The sequence below is a fragment of the Apaloderma vittatum genome, unplaced genomic scaffold (assembly GCF_000703405.1).
Source record: "Apaloderma vittatum isolate BGI_N311 unplaced genomic scaffold, ASM70340v1 scaffold4520, whole genome shotgun sequence".
NCBI lineage: Eukaryota > Metazoa > Chordata > Aves > Trogoniformes > Trogonidae > Apaloderma > Apaloderma vittatum.
Genome location: NW_009692748.1, coordinates 35,515 through 58,496, shown reverse-complemented (window position 1 = coordinate 58,496; position 22,982 = coordinate 35,515). Strand labels below are relative to the sequence as shown.

At 42.1% G+C, this 22,982-nt stretch overlaps 1 protein-coding gene across 1 annotated transcript in view; it reads right to left on the bottom strand.

Annotated features, from left to right (window-relative positions):
• Positions 1–1,323: 1,323 nt before the first annotated feature.
• Positions 1,324–22,982, bottom strand: part of LOC104271374 (ras-related protein Rab-3B-like) — a 46,245-nt gene continuing 24,586 nt past the window's right edge. The window contains exons 2-4 of the mRNA XM_009866058.1: positions 13,080–13,198; positions 5,306–5,430; positions 1,324–1,776 (exon numbers count right to left, since the gene is read on the bottom strand). Of these exons, the coding sequence (XP_009864360.1) occupies positions 1,589–1,776; positions 5,306–5,430; positions 13,080–13,198 (432 nt within the window). The 3' untranslated portion in view covers positions 1,324–1,588. The remainder of the gene's footprint in view (positions 1,777–5,305; positions 5,431–13,079; positions 13,199–22,982) is intronic.

Genomic DNA, 22,982 nt, shown 5'->3' with positions numbered 1-22,982 from the left:
ACCCAGTGATCACATTTCTCTTTATTTTGCAGTTTCAGGGATTTAAATACAATAACCACATTCCTAGCACTGCACAAATCGCACTTTCAGTACTAGATCACACATGCCCAAAACATGTCACAGTAAAGCTTCCTGAAAGCAACATACAGACAAACGAAGGGATCAAGCCTTTAGCACAATGAGCTCAAACTACGTCAATGTAGTTGCATTTTACTCCAGAATATTGTGCTTTTTCTCTTAGAACTATTACAACTTTAAGACATAACAGAACGAAATTACAAAAGCGTTCGCTAGTGTCATCATCCAGCAAATTACAGTGCAGTGGGCAGATACTCGACTCTACTTTCTGGCATCAGAAGGTCTCCTCGGTCAGAGGAGTCCGTAGGCCTAAGGCAAAGCCATAAAACTTCCCAGAGTTTTCACCTCACAACAGCAAACTCGCCGCATCCACCTAATTTACATTGGAGCTGGGATGCGCAAACCAGTGTGTGATCACAAAGGCATACAGGGTACGTAATTTCAGACTCGCAAAAGCAGTTCCTCCCTACATTTCAGAGAAATAGAAGCTCTGCATGTAGCTAATGCACAGAGTTCTACAGACAGCTGTAGAGGTTTTGTAATTTTGGGGATGTTGGAAATACAAGAGTATCACAGATACTGTTCTTTCCTACAAAGACTGATGCAATAAAATGTCCACAGAACAACTCTAATGGGACCTCTTTCCCATTTTTCATCTGCAGTTACGTTTTATTAATCACCTTTCCTTTTTTAAAATTATGCTTTGTGGTTGAATCTGAAACCAGAAAAACACACGCAGCCATCTAGTAAAAAACTAAAAAAAATAAATAACAAAATGCAGAGAAAAAAATCTAATAATATTGGCACTAATGTTTGCTAGCACTCACATTTTGACTCCTAGTATTTTTAATTTTCTGAGACAGTGCTGCTCCAAGCCTTACATGTCGGATTTTGCCTCCAACTAAGCATGCAGCTGCCGATTCCTCCCGTTGTTTGCCCTGCAACGGATCAGAGCAGATCCAAACCTGGAGAGGTAAAACTGCAGGATACAGGGAAAAAGCTGCAGGACAATCGCCTCTTGGGCGACTGGAAACGACCAGGTGGGCACAGCGAGGTGCCGGATGCAGTAACACGCCCAGTGCTCTGCAAGCTCTTACTGGTGCCTGTGGAGAAGGTTCGTCCCCATTTTCTTTTAGACCTGGTCCCTTCTAACTGGTTTTTACATTCTCTGCTGTTCTTGACAAAAAAGCTCTTTCTGCAGTAGAGGAATTTATACTTAAAAATGCAACATTCCCTGTGGAAGTAACATTTGCAACATTATACAGTTCTTTTTCTTCAGTGTGACTCACATAAACACTAGGTGCACTTACAATATTTATTCAGATCTTTGATTTTTAAATTATTGGTTAAGGAAATACATAATATTAAACACTCCAGCACATTAAACAAACGTATCGGTTTCCTACAGCAGAGACTTCTGCCTTTGGAACTACATGCTAATGCACCATCACAAATGAAAAGATAAAATTTAGTCAGGAAAGGAGAGGGACATTTCTCAGAGGAAAGGTCACTAACACGAGCAGTTCTGCTGCGAAGGGGGTGGGTTGTCTGTGAGCCGCATGCTCCTTCCAGAAGTGCCCCTCGAAGGGTCTGATTCTATACTCTCCGACATCTTTTCACAGATGATATCCACAAGGCGCTCAAACACCTGCCTTACATTGATGTTTTCTTTGGCACTAGCTTCAAAATAGTCAAAACCTGAGAGAAAAAGTGAAGAAAAAGATATAAATCAGTCGAGACAGATGATAGTGGAGATGGTTTCTAAAACACTAACCATTTTTTTTCAGAACATACCTTAAGAAAGCAAGACATTAGACAATTCTTAAGCTCAGTTGATTCCCACAATCTGAGAACTGTGAGCAGAAATACTTATCCAGCATCAACAAGAGTCAAAGGGATAAATGGATCCTTACCATCGCCCCAACAACACATATCTGCAGGTGACAGAGATCTGAATAAACTCAGGACAAGGGAGTCGAACTCTCCCAGTGCCACTGACTGGTAACGTAGGAAGGGGCCCCCCTGGGCTCCACACACCCTTGCGTACGGGGCAGGCTGGCAAGAGCACAGACCAGAAAGAGAAGTGGGTTTGTGGTTCTGTTCCTTCTGCTGCCCAACTTTGGCTCTTGTGAGCTAAACGCTCTGCAGTTTGGGTCCCATTTCTCCCATTCTTTGATTAGTCAGCTCTTCTGGGTGATTAATACCTGTACAGCGCACGTCACGACAGAGCACCCATCCTGACAAGGGCCGTTTAGCACTGCTGAAGTACAACTAATGTTGAGTGCCTCTATAGAGTAATTTCAGTGTCCACTTGCCAGCTCCTGCCTGCAGCGATGAGTATGGATTCTCAAACACTGACCCTTTCTGATTAAAAAGAAGCCCAGCGAGGCTGGAGCAATGCGAAGGTGGGGCCGGCACAGACAGCTATTCCCGCTGCCTCCCATTGACACCTCACACTACACAAGAACCAGCCTTCTCATACACGAGCCTGAACCCTACCTCAGCTGGCAGAAATTCGCTCAACTGTGAAGTACTTCTTTGTGTTTCTAACCCCAGGGGCCTCAAAGGCCGACCATCACCTGCAACGGTTGTCGTGCCTGCTCTGCCAGGTTATTGCATTGCCTACAGTGAGAGCTCAAGCACAACAGAGGGTTCATTTTGCAATAAGCTATGTTCTGCTGTGCTTCATTTTGGGGATATTCTGCATTGCATCTGTTCTCTTTGATTCTGCCAAAATGAAGAAAAAGGTAAGTAGCCTTAACTGATCAGTCTGCCGCTGCCAGCAGACTGAGTCACCTCAAAATAACGAGCAGGTATCTGCCCCCTCTAACACTTTTTAAAAATCATGGGACAGTGGGTGAGGTGATGGTGAAGGTGTTTGCCTCTTTACTAAGTAAGGATGGCTGTCTTGCATCAGAGGAGGGTTCTGTCTGACCCACATGCTGTCTTTGATGATGATTAACATTGTATATAAAAGGCACAAGAAACCAGAGAACTGAACCCACCTATTTGTCAGTCCAACATTGGCTTAGCTTCTGCTGTGACTGAATCTGGTTGGTTTAGTTCACATTCAGGCCAATAACTGTTTCTTAATCTCATTAGGAAATTATTTCAGGATGTTAATGTCACGAAACAAACTTAGATGAAGGATAACCTTTATGTGAATCATTATGATGAAAGCCAGCAGGTTAAGCAGCTGACAGTCAATTAAAGAGATTCCTCCCACCTAACACACCAAGTAATTTCAAATACTGCCGTACACATTAGCACAGTTAAAATAAGGCAAAAGTGACTGATACAACCAGATATATTTTTCCTTTTAAAAAGAACAGTTAGTATTTTGGGAAGCTACAGAAGGGGAAGACTGGGACAGCACTTTCCAAAGGCACGGTGAGCTTTTGTTTTGCTCTGCACTGGGCTGTGTTTCTCCAGGGAGAGCTGGACAAGCTGGAGGACAGGTCAGGAGCCGAGCTGGGGATTCTTCAGCAGAACAGTTCCTACTGATAAGTCAGTTGCTATGGGAACTCTGGTGTGTGTTTTGAAGTGTCCCGTACATAAACGATTCAGATTCCAGACGCCAAGTTCGTATTTGAACAAACAGATGAATTTGGAAGGGCGGAGGGGAGCTAGAAAAACACATCAGAGATCCAAATAGGAGTGGAAGTTCCAGTAAAACTCTCTATTTGCTGTTACATTGTTCTGGACAAATTTTCAACTACTAACAGTGTAATTACTCTTGCAAAATATGTGGACACGCATGCATTCACAACGCTTTGTGGAGTCTGTAAGTCAGGAACCAAGTTTATTCACATTTCTCTTTTCAAAAGCAAATTAAATTCTGATGCGTAAAAAAGACCTCATAACTGACTTTGCAAAACTAACTAGTCCTACGTGTAAAGAATTATTATTACAATAATAAAATGATAGGAAATTAGAGGATTTAGTATGATACTTGCTCGTTATTTGTTTACGATGGCAGTGGCTCAGGGCTCCAGTCATGAATGGGACCCCTTTGTGCTTAGCGTACATAGAATCTACACTTGAAGACTCCAAACCTGCAGGCCTTTGTAGATTTTTTTTTTTTTTTGCACATGAAACATGAAAAAAAAATCTGATTGCTCTTAACCCTTTGGAACAGTGACCGTCTTTTTGTTTATATCATGCACATCCTTATCACAAAGCTATACTTTATAGTCACCTTCCCTTCATTAAAAAAGCAAAACAATAATAACAATCCCCCCAACTAATAAACACTCATCATCTGAGATTTAACCTTAATTGGCAATTAGATCAAGGTCACACTTTAAACTACAACGTATGCAGCACATACTGGAATTCCAGTACCCCCAGTTTAACAGTATATTATGCATCCTTCAATTACTTCAATTCTTAAATTGAAAAAAATATAGGATTTTATAAATTTGGGATGATGGCGATTCCTTTGGCTCTGGTAAGAATCTCTACTCTTTCAAACTGTAAGGGTCTCCACTGTCAACTAAATTTTAAAAGGATTTACTTGTCACTATGAATTCTTTAAAAGAAGACAACAGAATAGTTAAATCTTAACACATAAGCCCTGATTCCATATTAAAAGGATGATATGTGCTATAATATGTAACAAAAAAAAAAAGGAGAGAAATTAGGATGAATTTATCTTGCTGTTTGTTCTAAAATTTTCATTGCACTCCCAGTTTCCTCTCAGTGGAACTGGTTTGCTTTTTCCATCCCGTATCAATAACCTAATGTCATTTCCATACCTGGATAGAAAAGCCTGGTGTATTTTTAAAATGTATTTTACTCAGCTTTACAGTTCTGATGTATAAACTTTTTTCATTGTTTAGCTGCAAAAGAAAATAAATTTATTCTACAAAAATCAATGCTTGCATTCTGAAAACAACTACACAGTACTTAGAGAACTGGAGGCAGAATTGTGTTTATGCAAATTTTTCTCTTTTCATTCCACTGAGCTAACAAAAGCTGTTATTTCCAGACAAGCTTCATCTTCCTTACATCCATAGGCATTAGCTTTACAGGTACAGCAACCTACAGCAACCACGGGAAGATAATATTCAGCACTAAGCAAGTAAAACATGGACCTATATTACGCTTAGTTGTGATATCATTATTAAGGTATTACTGCCAGAAGGACTTTTTATCATGCAAATTAAAAGGAATGGAGTTTAAAGAGCAGAGGAAAAAGAGTAGAAAGAAAAGCTTTGACATGTACCTAGCTGATCTGCCAAAAGTTTCCCCTTCTCCACAGGAACAATTCTTTCATCTTCCATATCACATTTGTTTCCGACCAGGATCACTTGTGCGTTGTCCCAGGAGTAAGTCTTGATTTGTGTGGCCCTAGAGCAGGTCAAAAAAAGATTGTTACCTTCCATCAGCCGTGCCAAAATACAACCGTATATCAAGTATGAAAAGAAGTACCATGAATGACAACATCATCTCAAGACTGTATGTTGGTTAAAAGATACATGACGAAGCTTACACATAAAGCAAGAATGCAGACCATGTAATTTATAGCACCATTCTACCTTACTACTTCTAACCTTGTGTGACAATAAAGTTGCATGTTAAGACTTTGTGTTTTAAAGATCACAAGATCCAGATCCAGACAAAAAGCTGAATTGAATAATTTTTGAAGTCTAGAGGCAAAAAAGGATTATTCTAAAGCTTATTTTCCTTCAGCTGTAAGCTGTCGGAGGAATGACAATCAATTACACCTCTTAAGGATACTGTCCCTATAGAGAAAGCCATATGATAGATACACACTTCATGACAGATTTGTAACTTCTTGTAAAAACACGTAACAACAATAATTCAGAGCAGACAAGAAAGATGCTCATTTGCTGCAGAGTTTTAGTAACACCATCAGAAACTGTGTTTTGAGAGCGAAACAGATGGGAGCATCAAGTAATCTTTGCTCAAAAAGGAAAACTGGTTCATGAAGACTGAAAGTTGTGTGGAAACAATTGCCAGAAATTTACCAAATTGGGAAGATGCAGGATCAAGGCAAGGGTCTGTGAGCTAATATTTGAACCCAGCGGGATTAAGTGATACCTAGTGCAGGAAACAGCAGATGCAATGACAGACGGCAAGTATCAGCCAAATGCTAACTTCAGTGACAGAGGGATCAACTGCATGGGAGCTTAAGCAGGAGCACTGAGATGAACTTAAAGCCTCTAAAGCTCTCTGTGGCTCATGTGCTGAAACTGGCGTGGAGTTAGCTGTGGATCCCAGGAGCCTGACCTTACATTTGGCCTCTTTACAGTTTTTCTATGATAAAACAGAACATTTTTTTCTTCCTATTTATTCTGAGGGCCCAGTCCCTTGCCACCGTCCTTGGTGAGGTGTCACAGAGCCAGGAGCACAACACTACTAGCTTGGTAGCATTCATTTTCATCCATTTTTTCAGACTGGCTCAACCTATTTTATCTTCACCAAGCTAGTTTTATCTCTTAGACTCCCTCCTTCCCAAAGGTAATGAGGTTGCTCTTGCAGAAGCAAGACTCTCCTTCCCTCCTCCAGTCCCTATCTCACCTTCCCACTCTTTGTCCTTACTCACTATTGCAGTTTCAACCTTGGCATTTCCCAGGAGAGCCAGGAGTCCCCTCAGATCTTTACTTCTGTTTAGTTTGCTTGAACCCCCTTAACAATAAAGCACTTGATTCCTTCCCTTCTGAATTAGCAGCAGCCTCCAGCTCTGATCTACTAATAACAGTTTTTAATTAGTTTGTGTTGCTTACTTGCTTTGTCCACGGAAAGCAGTCAGTCATGCTACTCCACAGATATTTGTGAAAAAAAGGGGTCATTTCACTGTGCAATTTGTCTGTAAGCAGCAGCCTGTTTGGATTGCACTGGAAAACATAAACCTAAACCAAGCCCACTGCACAAGCCTGGACCCATACTGTGACACGCAAAAATAATCGAGGACTTTGTGAAGTGAAACTTCCTCCTGGTAAGGCAGTCACATCCCAATTTTGGCTCCTCCACGTTCACCCTTCCAAGTGCCTCCATGGGGACAAGCCCTGTGAGAGCTAACACAAGTCTGTGATGGGTTTATGCCTTTATGTACTCTGGGCTCATCACAGAAAGGGATAACCTCAGAAATCAGCCAAAGCCCATGACGATTAAATCTTCTCAGTCTCCCTCTATAAGCAATAGAGAGAAAGACAATCAGGTTCAATTTAAAACACCAGGCTCCTCTTCTGACTCCCACTCTTCTCTCTGGATTTATTTCAGCCCCTGGGGACACACACTGCCAAATCTTAGCTATTTAAAGAGAATTACTTAGGGAAAAAAAAAAAAGAAGAAGAAGAACAAATCATGAAGGATCTCCCACAGAACCTCATCCTTCTCGTTTTGTACAAGTCAGCAAAAACTCTCTCTCTTGCCATTCATGCTTATTAGGAATAAAAACCAAACAAAAGTTTTGACAAAGAATGCCTGAAAGAAAACCTGATTCCCACACAAAAAGAAAGGCAGCAAATTTCCAGAAGCTTTTGGAAAGCTAAATAAATAACTGAAAAAGCCTGTGCAGTTGAGATGTTTCAACAACTATCAGGGCAGCCCAATATACACACTGGGAAAAATATATTTCCGTGACACAATAACAATGCCGTCCTTTATTTGTGCGGAATTCCCCAAATTAATGATAAAGCATGATTTTTATGCTTCACGCGTAGAAGGAAAATAGTCTCAGGTTCAGTTACATGGATATATCAACAGCCTAATTTGGAGATCAGCCTTAAAGATAAATATAGCTGACGATCTGTGAACCCAGATGTCACTTAAAACTAAGTTAAAAGTAACCCTTTTTTCCTACCCTTTTATGAAATTGTCTAGATTGTCCAAACCAGAGTTTCCATAATATTTTCTATTTACTTTGCAGTATCGAATGCTGAATATATTCTAGTTTCAGAACAGTTTCAAATGAGGTATAAACCACTGATTTATCTACACACAATGCTATCAAGCCAATGTCAAATTATAACTGTGAAAGGAAGCCACTAAGAAAATCTAGAAACTGAGCTGAAAGCCATGAAACTCATTTAATCTTTTCACTCACCCTACAGTAAAGGTGTCTTATTATTCAAACAAAATAATTGGTTATTTTCAAATACAAGGCGAAATCCATCTTTGCTTTTGCTTTTGCTTTGTCTTCTAAAATAACCTGATTGTATTCTTGTCACACTGCAGTATGGAAAATCACTCAGGCTTAATCTTTGAAGGCTTCTCATACAATCTGCTGTACCTTTCCCAGTGAAGGAACAAGAGAACAGGTCATGTCCTAGATATTCCCCAAAAGCACTTCAATTTTGTATCTTGATCTCTCTCTTGGCTGCTTTGGAGTGATTCATGTGAACGAAGGAAAACTGTACCTCATATTCATGTACTACCTGGAAAGCTTGTCTAAATACCTCATATACAGCCATGATCCTTCTCATTCAGGAGGAAGAGTGCCTTCACTTGGCCTATGAGAAGTACTTTCTGGAGTGACACAAAGCAAATCAGAATTCTCTTTAGGACATCCACCCATAACAAGGTTGCGGTAAAAAGATCACCCAAGGAAGAAAACAAATGGCTGACTGGAAAAGATGTTCTCATTTCCCTTGTGAGCAGGTGAGGCCAGGTCAGGAGGCTGGTAAAACAGTCACACGCCAATGAGCCAGAGACGAGAAGTAGATTGCACCAGACATATATGGGAGGCGGTTTTAGAGGGGATGTTGGAGCTTCACAAAAGGGCTTGGAGAACAGTAAGGCTAGGAGCACAACCTGCAATTTCCCAGCTAGAGGGAGGATATAAGCTCTAAGATGCTGGAGAGGTGTGGAAGGAAAAAGATGTCTCTCTGATGGAGAGCTGACTCTGCACGAGGCTACCAGTGTAATTGTGAAGATGAATTTTGAGATCTATGCACACCCCTATGAGCTCAACAGAAAGAGTTTGTCATGGGCGAGAGCTTACTTGGAGTGCTAGGTCTCTGGTTCAGCTGTTTGTTCATGCTTTTGGCTTGTTTTTCTGTAGGGAGCTCTGCAGGAAGAGATGGTACAAGAGAAAGCCGTGAGACGGGCTGAGATTCATGTTGACAGCCTGCTTACACAGCATCCTAAAACCCCTGAATCACTAAACAGCAATAGGCAGGGCACCAGCAAGAAGGAACAAGTTTTAGACTGGAGAATGTCCTACTGCACAACACAGAGGTGACTACTGTACTCGACCCATTCCAAGGTTTTGTGAGTGGGTACAATTTTAGGATGAGGAATTATGTTCCAGTGGGAAATTTATCTCAGCCAATGAGAATGGACTTGGATAGAAAGCAACCAAAAGTTTGTGGAAGGGGCATCGCTTCATATTTTATTTGCTGATTATTTTCTTGAGGTGTCCTTGTAAGCTTGATTGTATTTCCTTTATGAACCTACTCCTGTGATCACATGGCAGATGGCTTACTTATCTTTTTATGCCAGAGAAGCACTCAAATTGCATCCACACATGCTATTTGAGAAATAACCAGGAAGGTTAACAGGTTTCTTACTGGATTTAATTCACATTGACTGAGTACTGCTGATCTATTCTCAGTGTCTGTAAAGTCAGTTTATCTGCTGCATCATGCTCCATTTATGACCAAATATTCAACACAACAGTATTCTTTATTTCCTGTAGCTGGACACTATAAAAACGCATCACTGGCCAGCTAGGATAGCAAGATACTTAAGAGAGAGAGGATGGTGTTGTTTCTGGAAACTTGAAGGATGTAAGAAGACATGGGATGAGCCTGGCTGTTAGCTTTGGCATATGTTCTAGGTGGATGCCCCATTTACTTTCAGCGAGGGTTGACATATGGTCTTAGAACTAGCGTGGTTTGTTGTAGCCTCACCAAAACTTCTGTAAGCAGAGAGACAACTCGTGTCAGACTGTACTACTTCCTTGCAAGGTAAAAAGCAGCTTGCAACTTTGCCATTTCATGGGAATCTAGAAGCAACACCACTGAAGGTAGCAGCTTCATTAGCAGAGAAGAGGTGGTTCAGGCACTTGTCCTCCCATCAGCCTGCCTCATGTCCCAAACCTTGTGGCTCCAGCCCTCTCACTCTGACAGAGGTCTTCCTTTGTGGGCTCAGGAGGCAGAGCATGGAGGCTGTCCTATCCACGTGTGACGGACGAGACAAGGCCAGGCTGAGCATCAGGGACATGCTACTGACTTTGCAGCCTGAGCTGCCGCTCCATCCTCTCAGCAGCACCGAACGGAAGCACTGCAGGACTGCTCGGGCTCTGGTTTTATCGTTAGGCATGCTGCTGCACTCTCACACTTGACCTAAAGGACAGACGAGACTCGTGGAGATAAAGGCTCTGAGCTAAAGGAGCTCAAGCAATGGACACCTTTATTTTCCATAGAGGGTTCAGTTCTGGATGGAAGATCAGGCCTAGTGTATTGCTTTTTGAAGTGTATCACCCAGCATGGTGGGTCACAAAACCCACAAAAGACAAAAAATCCTACCAACTTCCTAGCAAATGGCAAAGGCTGATATAGCAGCACCAGCACCAGAAAACCTTTTGACTCCATTTCTTGTCCTTTCAGAAATTTAGACACCAATTTTGCAGACTGGGAAAAAAACCCATCTCTTAGCTGCATTGCCACTAGAGGACTCTGCTGGCACAGCGATGCTGGCTTTGCTATAGTACTCATCTCTCCTGTAGACAAGCTTCAGAAAGGAAGGAAATAAGCTATCACAGGCCTATTTTGTCTGCCACACTACATCTTTTGGCTCAGAATCTTAAAACTGATGGTTGCAAAGATTCCTGACATACAGTGTCATATACAGTGACAGTTCATCTCTGTCTTTCGGCTGACAAGGTGCTCTTAGCAAAGATATTCAAGAGGTCCTTGTGGCACAGGAAGACATGAAGTCAATTACACAAAGATGACCCTTCCTAATTCTTAACACTCTTGTCTCATTGCTTTTGTTGGAACAGGTATTAGACCATTTCCAATACAAAGCTTCAGGTTAAACTTCACCTCTGCAAACTTTAAAATAGTAGCTCATAGTGGCAGCTCATGGATTGAGATTTGGTATTTTTTGACTACATTAAGACTGGTAAGTAAAAATTATTAGAGGAACCAACCAGAATAATTGGCCATATATATCTCCTTTCATCAGGGAACTAAGCTGAAAATATTTATGTTTTAGTGAAAGATATTGCCCTCGTTCATGTGTCTGCACTCCTGTGAAAAAATCCCTGTGCAGATACTTGCAGAAAAAGTTTCATCTGAGCTTCATGGAGGGTTTGTCATGCTGCATCTTCTGAGTTACCATCTTTTGAGTTACCAGATTAGGGGATACCAAAGAGGTTTTCAACAAAAAGCCAGACTGAGCTAGATGCTAAGAGCCAGTGCCATAGCCAGCGTATGTTACATGCTCTTGGTCAATCACTGAGATCATTGCAAATCAATCCATCAGACTTGGGAGATTACATTAACCACTGCATTGCCCTTCTTTGCAGGCTGACCTTACCTCTCTGCAGTATACTGCAGCGGGGTAACAAGCAGAAATGATTGCAGGACATTTCAGGATACGCTTCTTGGGACAAATACAGCCTTTCCCCTGCCTCCCCATGCCCTGTAATTCCAGCACAAAGTCTGGTGTCCCTTTGACAGGATGCCACGCCAGAACATGAGCTCCAGCAACAGGCTTCCGCCTCCTGCTTATCTGTGCTGTGCCTGCAGCCACTGCCTCCCAGCAGCAACTCAGATGTTTTCACCTGTGCTGGATCCTTGCAGAGAAAACATCTCCCATCAGCTACCACCGAGAGGGGTGCAGGCACTACCCACGGCCACAGCAACGACACATCATGCTTTGGCTCTTCTGGGAAGACCACTACACCTCCTGCTCTGTACTTGGGCTCGTCTGGAAGGCAGGAGAGCAGGAGGAAGGTCTGGGTCACACCTCTCCTTCCAAAATCAGATGAGATGGGACATTTCTTCCTGAGGAAGAGGATAGGCGGCATGAGCTACAAGGGAAGCCTTCAGGTGGGGAAGGGGAGGTGCACACCTCATCCAGGAGACGAGCCTGGATACTGGTGCAGCTTTGATAATGCCGTGGAGCTTTTGAAGTGACTGACTTGGGGCTTTTTTTTAGCTACTCTAAGTAAAAAATCTTTCCTGGCTTTTTTGTCATCAGAAAGTTCAGAAATCATTTTCATGGGTTTCTGCACAAATACTGAATTCAGCAGAGCCAGAGGAGATTATAACATCTGAGAATCCATTTCATACCCAGTTTTAAGGCTCAGTTTCCACCCTTCCCATTTAACAGGTAATTCCTCCTTCCCCATCTCACCTTTCCACACTGCGCATTGCCTTAACAAGTTGTTCAAGTGCTTTCTGTAGTCATCTGTACCAGATAGGTGCTTTCCAAGGGGTGTGCCTGCTTTCTGTCCTAGACCTTGCTCTTCCTCCTCTTATTACAACTACAGCTAATTTAAACCTCACAGGTTTTCAATGGGTAAAGTTAGATTTTTAACTATCTCAAGTTAGGCAAGGTGAATACTGTTCCTTGTGTCTATACTTTTAGGTTATAAAAATAAATATATCACTTTTTAAGGCAGTATGGAAAGTTTTCGCCTTACTAGATTTTAAATGAGATTTGTCTCAAACAACCACTGTTAAACTGGGTTGTTTTAGCAGCACAGCCAGAAGCCTCATAAGCTCAAGTAATGCATTAAAGGATTTTCTTTAAAATTAATTAGAACTTCTAAAAGCAACAACTGCTACAGTATGCTACTATATTGAATTATAACTTTTTCATTGAAGTGAAACTGTAGGACTTATTCTAAGGACAGTTTAAAAAAACAAATTATTGATCCTAGAGTTTAGATGAAGAGGAAGGAACACAATGATGCAAAGCACTGTGGAGGATGGGATGTCTAATGTTCTCAAGAAACGAATGTGAGGAAAGAATTGGTCAAAAAAACAAACAAACCCAACGACAACAATATTTCATACCAGTCCTGCACTGCATTGAAGGAGTCTTCACTGGTGATATCATACATGAGGACAAAGCCCATGGCTCCTCGGTAGTAGGCTGTAGTGATGGTCCTGTATCTTTCTTGTCCAGCTGTATCCTGGAACAGAAGGGAATATTAAGGCTTTAAGACTTCAGTTCTCAGAAACAGAAGTTGTAGTTAGGTCCTATATCTAAAATAAGGCAACTACTTTTTTTTATTATACATTTTTAAATTCTCATTTGCTCCCAACTGAAATGAACTCTACTTACATTTTAGCATTAATCTGGCTTTTGCATCAACTAGGATTTGTTAAATGCATTTTGACACATGTACTATTAAAAAAAATACCAAAGATGTCAAGCCCTTAATTGCTCTTCTCTGCCTCAGCCTCAATGCAATAATAAAATGTTACCAGAGTTCACTGAAAGCTGACACTTCAAAGCAGAAGCAATAGAAAGCAGTCCAGGACTGTACCAGGCAGAAGACATTTACGTGTCGCAATTTAATGTCGCAGTCAGGAAAATGTCCTTGAGATAGATGCTGCCGGTGACTCATTTCTTACCTGAGGTTAGAGGCAACAACCACAGACTTGATGCAATTCTACAAAGTGAATTTTATGTGGAATATCCCAATCATGCTGTCTGAGGTGTACATACTAATCTGAGATTTACTAATCCTCTTCTGTTAGTTCAGCTTAATTCTCTTTACCTACAGAGTGCTGTAGAATACCTCTACCTGCAGCTGTCATTTCTGTGTTCAGCTTGGCAGCACAAAGGTGAAACTCTGGCATATACAAGAGAATTTCAAAAGACTTGTGACAGCTGGAAAGCCCGTAAACTACCGTCTGTTGGATGCCGACAACATTTATTCCCAATGCTTTTTGGTGCCTGTTCTCAAACTGAGGAATATGGCTACAGCAGATCAGCAGTCCTGCAGCCAATCCACTCCTTCCGGACCTGCCTTCTGAACCAAGGAGTGAGGTTGTGTGCTTAACGTCTCTCTTGTTCAGGAGGTATCTATCACTTCAACAAGCACATCTCATCTGTCTTGTGGCAAACGGTAACTCTGCGAGACAGCTGCAGGGAGGCAAAAGACCTTACACCTTCATAGCACGTTCAGCATAAGGGGCTCACTGCTAGTTACTCTTACGGGTTAGCAGTTCTGAAATGAATAATCCTTTAGTCCTCTAAAACCCACACTTAAGAAAGCATTTACTGCCACTGGCTTAAAATGTGATTAAATTTTCTCTTCTCTAGAAAGAAAGACCCTAAAAGGACTCATCAATCATATAGCCAGCTGGAAGAGTAAAATAAATCCATGTGGAGCACTCTTGCAGGAACACAGAGCCAGTTTCTGATCAGACACAGTACGTCACTACAACCCCAGAAAACGCACAAGGTGCAGTGGGTAGGAAACTACTCAGTGTTAAAATAAAATCCCCCTGTCCACCATTCCCACAGAGGCAGCTTTGGTTTTGCTGCATGCAAGAGACAGTGTTGGCCCTTCTAGAACACATGCTAGCGGGTCTATGAAAGGGGAAAACATCAATGATCTCCTGTTGTTCTGCACCAGAATATCACAGAGGCTCTCTGTAGGAGGAGAGAGCTTGTAAATAAGCTCCCTGCAGCTCGCTTAAAAGACTCTGCCTATTGCACTACAGTGACACCATCCACAGCTGTAACACTGCGAATTTTCCAGAGGAGAGATTATATATCAGGAATCTCACTGTTTCTCCACCAATCCTCTGGGAAAAAAAAAAAAAGAAAGAAAAAAAAGAAGGGATTTTGCCTTGAAACTTGTGCATTTATTTCAAGACACAGCAGTCCATTGGCTGATAACAGCAAGGCATTGCACGCTGGCTGAGAAACAGTCCTCCTGCCCCCTCCTGACAAGAAGACCAGACCTTCCAGCCTGAGTGACCATTTCTTCTCCATCACAGAGCACTCTTGCATTCACTGACACCACATCCTTGCTTAGCTGGATGTACAGCTAGACCAGCCGTGCCAACTAGATCCTAACTATTCCTCAAGTGGGGAAGGTCTCAGCAGCAATGGTATTGTTCTGGTTATTCAGAGACATGCTAGTTGCTTTATTTTATCTTGATTTCCTAAGGACAAGAGGCTCCTTAACTCATCACACATGCATGTGTATATGCTCATTCTAACACTACTGACTTTTGATCAAATTTGACTGAGGGAAAGCACTCTCAAAGGCATGTTCTTAAAAATGTCACAAAAATAGTTGGTTAGGTGAAGAAAAGAGACCTTAAGCACACCTTAGCTGGTGAAAAAAGCTTAAGTGCAATGCTTATCTTTTTCCAACACCAAATGATCCACAAGAGAGAGGCTTTCTTCATGCTTCATTAGGAGAAAGACCTAAATCAGTATTAGTAACTTCCGAGATCCTACAACCAGCGGAAGGAAATAAATCCATAGAAAGGCTTCTTCAGTTCTCATGCTCACAGCATTACTGTTTTACACCTGCATCCCCAGGTTCTTCTGTCTCCTAAATCTCATCTTCTCTTTTCTGCTCTGTGTTTAACAAGTGCTCATTTTGGCTTAGGGCATGAGGCTGTGACCAGGCAGTCAGCAAGTGCAAAAGAAATTGTCTAGCTACCTGCAGAATAATTTGGAAAGAAATTAAGTTTGTCAATGGCTTGGAACAATTAGATAGCTCTGAGGATGCACATCCAGACTGTCCTGGAAAGCAGCACTAAGGGACTCTGAAGGCAGCTTCCAAAACCTGCCCTGGCACCACCACATTGCCTTGGCTCAGTGAGGAACTGGATTCTGCCCACAGAGTTCATCGGTGCTAAAGACAAATTGTGATAATGCCTGAAAGCTCTGAAATCTAGGTTTCCGTATTCTGCCTGCGAATCCCCTGTGCAGGGGAGCGGGCCCCAATTTATGTGTTAGTGAGAAACAGGGACGTGGCTGCAGGAGGTACAGAACCCCTGTGCTTAGTTATAACCTGGTCTCTGGTGGACAATGCCCTTACCTCATTAGAAAGGTAATCTGCATATTCATCAATATATGCTTAGGCGCTTGCCTTCTCAGGTTCTCAAAGGTAGCAGGGGAAAGCATTATAGATTTCATGGTATGTAAAGTTTATTCATAATCTTGCCCTGGTAGTAACATGATACAATGCAGAGACGTGATTCATCTCTATGTGAGTCACTGATGGGTTCCTCCCTCTGTTTTATTGTACAGGTACAGAGCATGTCATCTCCCCTTAAAGGTTTTTAGTTGCATTTCTCCAAATCCATTTGAATCTTTGCAGTATCACCCTGAAGTGATTGTTTTCCTCAGGTTATGTGAGGTTCTTAGCTATAAACTGGTTTAACTTTCTTGACTCACACCAAGATAGCTTCAGTGAACACTCCCTGCCCCCCCCAGACACTTCAACATAGAATAAAGCAAACTGCAAAATCTGAGCTCACTTTCTTCAGCATTTAAGTAGCTGGCCTTACATCTGCTTAAAACACCACAAACCTTGGGTAATTAGGCATTTCAGAGTTTTATGTGCAAGATGTTTATCTAATGAAGGAGAAAACTGACGCAGATTGCTCCCCCTGCCCCTCCCTGAGTTGTTTGCAAGATTTCCAGGTAGACCGCAAACTCATTAGAAGACAAGTAGCTGAGGCACAGGCAGGGATCAGCAGAAACCCAGTGTAGCTCTAATTAACAGTCTAGCCAACTGCCTAGGAAGAATAGCCTGAGCCTGCAGCATCCAGAAGCCTGTTTGGCAGCCCCTGATGAGGAATCAGAAAGCTTGGTTGTAACCAAGGACAAAAGGGTCTCTGTGAGGTATATTTACACTAATATGCTAGGAACTCTGTTCTTTTGTTAATTACACATGCGCCTGTCCTTGATACAAACAAATAAACCCTCCACAAGGCCATTAGTTGGTAGCTTGAAACAAAAATTTGAAGGTATTGCATCAATGAGCAATGAAAATTCAGTGTTTTTCAGAGTAGAAAAAGACTCTCTATTCACATAATTTATCACCTAACAGAGCACCAGCAGCTTTTCTTAAATTTACTTGGTTGTCTCAGCAGAAACAGCAAGGTACTTACACAGGAAACATATGTGACCTTTTAAATCACAACACATGCTCTTTGCTGCAGGTCTGGAAAATCAGAATCCCTGATTTTGATCTATCATTCTTCTAGTGAAGATTTGCAGCCACAAAGTCTTTGTTCCAAATAAAATGTCACCGAAACTTCTCATCTGTACAGGATTTAATCCCCTCAGCACCATGACTGTTCTAGCAGTGTATGTGACAAATAGCTGCTAAAGAAATAAACCTTTTGATTTTGGTTTGATTTTGGTGTTTTTTGTAAAGAAGAATACATAAGAGTCACCTGTTTTCCAGCTGGCTGGCAACAATAACAAGATGCATGTATTTAGCATCATCTTTGATTAGGCTGCTCAGAGTCAGAACAGAGGCTACATCAACCCCAATAATCAACACCAACCATAATTTTTGAGCTTCAGCAGTGGTGAAGGAGAGACCTCATCTTCCCTGCTGTTCCATTATAGGTTTTGCACATTGCTCCAGGTTTGGTCAGCCTTGGAGACAGGATAATCGACTTCACAGCCCCATGGTTATAGGGGCAGAAAGTTGTTAGACACCAGAGTGTGTCTAACAAACGTGTCTGCAAACGCAGCTCAGTTCTCAGCACGACTGATCCTGACAGCGCAGCTCCTGTTCTCTACACGACAGAGAGCCTCAATAAGCAAGAAACAAAGGCACGCTCTGAAGGCTACAGGCCAACCTGGGACTCAGTAATACTTGACCCTTTTATGCCCAAGACCTGTTTACTTTCCCTTCTACAAGGATAAGGAAACATTTGTGTTTGCATGGAGCTACGCCAGTCCTTCCGTTGTGAACAGCCAGAGTGCCGTTCTGCCATCCATAACCTCCATCCCACCGCTCCTCTCTTCCCACCTTCAGGCAGATCTCTCAAACTGTTCATGGAGCCTTCTCCACTGCTCCCCTGTTCTGCCTTCCTCACTGGACGTGGTTAGCTGCTCAAAGCAGCACTTCCTTACCTTTCAGGACTGTTGCAACATGGAGTGTTAAATTTTCCATGACCTTCTACAATTCTAGCTGCTTTGGTCAATATTACTGACATCTGCTGCAAGGTGGCTGGTGTGTTCCCATCCCACTACTCTCGTGTCAGGCCGCGCACATCAGACTCACTCGTCCTTAGCTGTGTGTTTGCCCAGTGCCCAAGGGCTCTGCTCCTCGATCAGAGCTGCTTGAGGTTATGTTACCACATACACGTTTCCTTTGCAAAAGGAAGTGACGAAGAATCAGCTAAACAAAAGTCACCTTGAGAAAGAGAAGAAAAAACAACCCACCAAGAACCAAAAAGGTGAGTTTAGAGAACAACCTCAGACAGACTAGTACGTGCCATTAATAAAAGAATGCTGACATTAAGCTTACTGTTCCTGCTGGCAGCTAGAAATAGGAACAAACAGGCAAACAAGATGAGTCACTGGTTAAGACATGGAAAAGACGTGATGCCATGAAAAGCCTGTGAAGTTTCTATTGCTGCCAGGAGCAAAATAACACCTGGTTCCTTCAGAGCGCAGCTCTGATTAAAATGCTCCAGTTCAACAGATTGCATTAAGCATGTTTTTTTCCCCTCTCTTGTTATTGAGTGCTCCCATCGCCCAAGAGTCACTGAAACCTACTCAGACACAGTCAGGTACCTTGAGAGCCAGTTTTATTTGAGCGATATTAGCAATATGCAGCAAAACATCTCTGTTGTATAAAAACAACACAAAATCCCTGTCTGTTTTGATAAAAGACTCTATCCTTGCAAAGTATTTTGTAAACATTTCCCTGCTGTGGCTATCTCCACTTCAACTCTTTAGAGGCAGTAAAACCAGAAGCCTTGGATAATTTAAGTACCACCAGTTGCAGAAGCTTCACTTTTCCCATCCTGTTTTTCCTTACCCTGTACATAAGCTCCAACCATCCTGTTTTCACTAACATTCCCACACTAACTGCTCGCACCAAGACAACGTATTAGAGCTCACCAGGATCTGGTCAGTCATCAGAGGCCTCTGCCTTCCCCAAAAAACACACACACTTTTGAAGCTGTTCCCTGTAAATCACTGACTGAGTGTCCCTTCAGATAAGGCACCATACTTCTTTTAAAAGAAGTATTTCTGTAAACTAAGCTGATGGAAAGAAAGAAAAGTTAGTGTAGATTGACCTTATCCACCTTTAAAACATTTCTGGTGGTTGCAAAGCCCCAGCTCTTTAACTTTGCTCAGCACTTCCACACCACAGAAGACAAAAAGTGAACCACTGGAAATGCACTGGGGTGCATTTGCTCAGCAGAATGTAATTTCCAAAGTGGAATCAGGCCAAGGTACTGTGATTAACACTATGGCTCATGACCTACTAAGATGCAAAAAAAATTATTTCCATTTTCTCAGGTGCCTTGAAATTGTAGTAAAGATTAGCAGCAGTTGCCCTTCCTGATCTGTCAAAGGGTTCAGAGGACTGAAATAGGGCGGCTTGCTTATGAACATTATCTGCTCTTCTCATCTTTCTGTAGGTTGAATTTCTCTGTTAAGAGTATTTAAAAGACAGTAGCTGCAGAGGAGAAACCCACCAAGAGGTACACACAAAGATTAAGCTCACTGTGCACATTTCTTAAATCTTACAGAATTGGTAAGTCTCGTGTTCGTAACTTAGAATTAATATGAAGATCAGTCTGATATTTTTTTGATTCTTGCTGATCCAGTTACCTTGATAGAAAAATTAGGAAGTGGAAGTAATAAAAATACGTAGCATCCACACTACACGCCTGCTTCCAACTTCCACTTCTGTAGCTGCAAATAAATAGCAAAGTTCAAGAGGTACGATGCACTGTGGGCAAGTGATAAAACCATCACTGTTATGACTAAAAAAAAATGTAAGGAAATTTTAAGAGGCTGAAATCCTGGGATAAGAAGCATTTTAAGCACTAAACGCCTTGCCATATAAGAATATTTTGCCAGTCTTGCTAGATCTTTTTAGTCATCCTGCATATATCCTTTAAATCAGTTAATCAGCCACTGCAAGAACAACTGTACAATGTCTGAGCAATGTTAGCCATTATGAGCATTATTAATTAGATAAGGATGTTGGGAAGCAGGTAAATTAATCACAGCCAGAGTACTTCAGGAGCGGCAACGAGCAAGCATGGACATCCCAAATAGTCCTGCAGCGCCGTGGGTAGACGTGCTACAGCCCAGCCACCACTGCGTGAGTCCTGACAGCAGTCTGCTAACCCACAGAGATGTACAGCAGAAAGGAAAACCTCCATGCATTATGCATCATCTGCCAAAAGAACAAATGCAAAATCCATGAGGAGGAAGTTAAATGACATGCGGTACAAATCTGTTCGAGTTCAGCAGCCCCGGTTCTTTGGTCCAGAAACGGACATGGACAGGTGAAGGGAATTAGCATCACAGTGCTATCATCGGCCTCACTCCCCCTAAAATGATGCAGGCGAGCAAAACAGAGCATATCCCAGCTCCGAGAGCAGCAGGATGAGACTCAGACTTCCTGGAGCCTATTTCTAGATGATCAAATGTCATGGTAACAGCAAGAGAGCCAGGAGCGAGAGCGGCTGCTCAGGGCTGCACTGAGCTGGCTCAGTTCCTCCAGAGCATCGTGGTGGGGACTAGCCCTGCCCCTCATGGCAAGACCTTTGGTTAACTCGGCCATAAAGCCAGTCATGATGTCCCCATTTTGTTCCTAATTGCAAGAAAACTTAGTACTCTGCTACAGGCTCGTTCTTATCAAGGGGAGATTTCGGCTTACTTAGTAGTGGACTAGGGCAAAATCTGAGCCTCATACTTCACGAGAACTTCCTAGAGATTTTAAGGCAGGGGAGTCAATTCTAAGACAAAGTGCTCAGAAATTCTGGGAAAGTGTTTGTGATATTTCTAAGATTAAAATACCAAATGGAATGACAGCTGTGAGGCAAGAATACATCCCTTAAACTGAAGGGCAGCAGCACAGAAAATAATCAAATATAATTTATATTAGGAATCCCACACCAACGATATGAAAAAATGTTCTTTTAAGGTCTTTAAAACCCTAACATGTGATGCGTTCAGATTTGGTGGAAATTAAGAGCTGATCAGGCAATTTCCAATTTATTAGCTCTCAAATTAGGAAAAAAGCCCCATTGCTGAATTCAGCTGTGCATTAAACAAAAATGCAAAGACATTTAAGGTTCTAGCACTCAAGAAGGCAGAATGAAACCTTAAAGACAGCAACACCTAAGGGCCATCTGAAGCTCATAAATCAGAAGGTAAATAAAAAGGAAGAGAGAAATTCATATATCTCACTTCAGTAGAGTTTGAATTACATTTTCCAAATGCTGGAGTTAGCAATAACAGATTCCTCTGTCTCGTAAATTTATATTTGATAGAAATGTACGCATACGGTGAAAAGCAATGCAATAAATAAACCTGATACAGTTCTTCACTGCTGACACGAAGGGGGTTTTGTTTAAATTCACCAAAGTGGAAAAAAACAATCAAATGGAGTTTGAAACTTTCCAGGTAAACCCATAACTCTTCTGAGAACAGAAAGGAAGACTTTCAACAAAAGGACAGCTATTTCAGAGCAGTTGCAGGCATCTTAAAATAGAGGCTCAGAACTGAAGTTTTTTGTCAACCACAACAGTACGTGTGTGATGATGCTCAGTAATAGCACAAGACAAAGAAAATAATTTGATACAATCTACCATAATATTTTCTATTATAACCATGTGCAGCCTAGATGTTAAACTAGAAATTGCACTTTGTAGCAGCTGGGGATGGCTCTGCCTCAGTCCTGAGGCAGCTCGGGAAGCAGCTGTGAGGTCTCTTTGGGGCCATCATGTGGTGATGGTGCCTCTGGGGTTCTGGGTGTGAGGTCCTTTGGCACGCTACGTTAAGTTTGCTCGCCTCTGTGGTGGTGCCATCTCTTCCTCTCCATTTGGAAAGAGGGTCACGAGCAAATACTTCCTGACATACATGTGAGATGTTTTGCTGTTTGGTATTTGTACTGATATATACTGTACTAAACGTGCCACCACAACACCTCCCTGCTCTGTGTGGGCCATGTACTGCTTCCCAGCCTTTGGCCAGTGGACACACTAAGTGCCCAAGTGGCTCAAATCTTACATATCTTCATATTTACCTTCTTAGAAATGTGTTGTTGACATCATAAAAAGAGGAGGAACTATGACTAACTTATCTGACATTCAATCAAACTTGTAACCCAGCTCCAATCCTCACCCAGCCAGTCCCTACCTGACAAGAACTGTTTCTCCCTGTTCTAAGATCAAATGGGGCTACAATCCAATTTTCCCTAGCACTGTTACCTACTTGAGGTGTCCCAATTCCTTCTTTCATCAGCTGTTCAGAAAACTGACTTTTAGCAGCTCTTCTTAGTAGGAATCACTTTGCCTTTCTTCTAAATTAAGGGTGCTGCACCTAAGCTCATTTTGGGAGCAAACCAAGCCAAAATCCATTTCTCTAGTCCTTTTTTCTCAAGGACAAATGGTTTTGCCAAGGAACCCAGCAAACAGAGGAAAGGAAGCCCTATCTAAAGGGAAAAAAATATTTGAAAACCTGGCTCATTGAAAAAGACCCCAAGAAGGCAGAATACATTTCAAACAGATTTAGCAAGCAGACTACAGCCGGGTCAATCACAGCACGTTCTGTAACAGGTCCACGACTCTGACACTAATGAGAATATGTCAGCGCTTCAGATGATCAGGATTTCAGTACGAAATCCTGTCCCAAACTGAGGTTGGACAGATGCTGCTGGGCCCACCTTACCTTGCCTTTGAGTATAACCAGCTGGAAAATGAGCATTAATGGATGTTCACACCAGT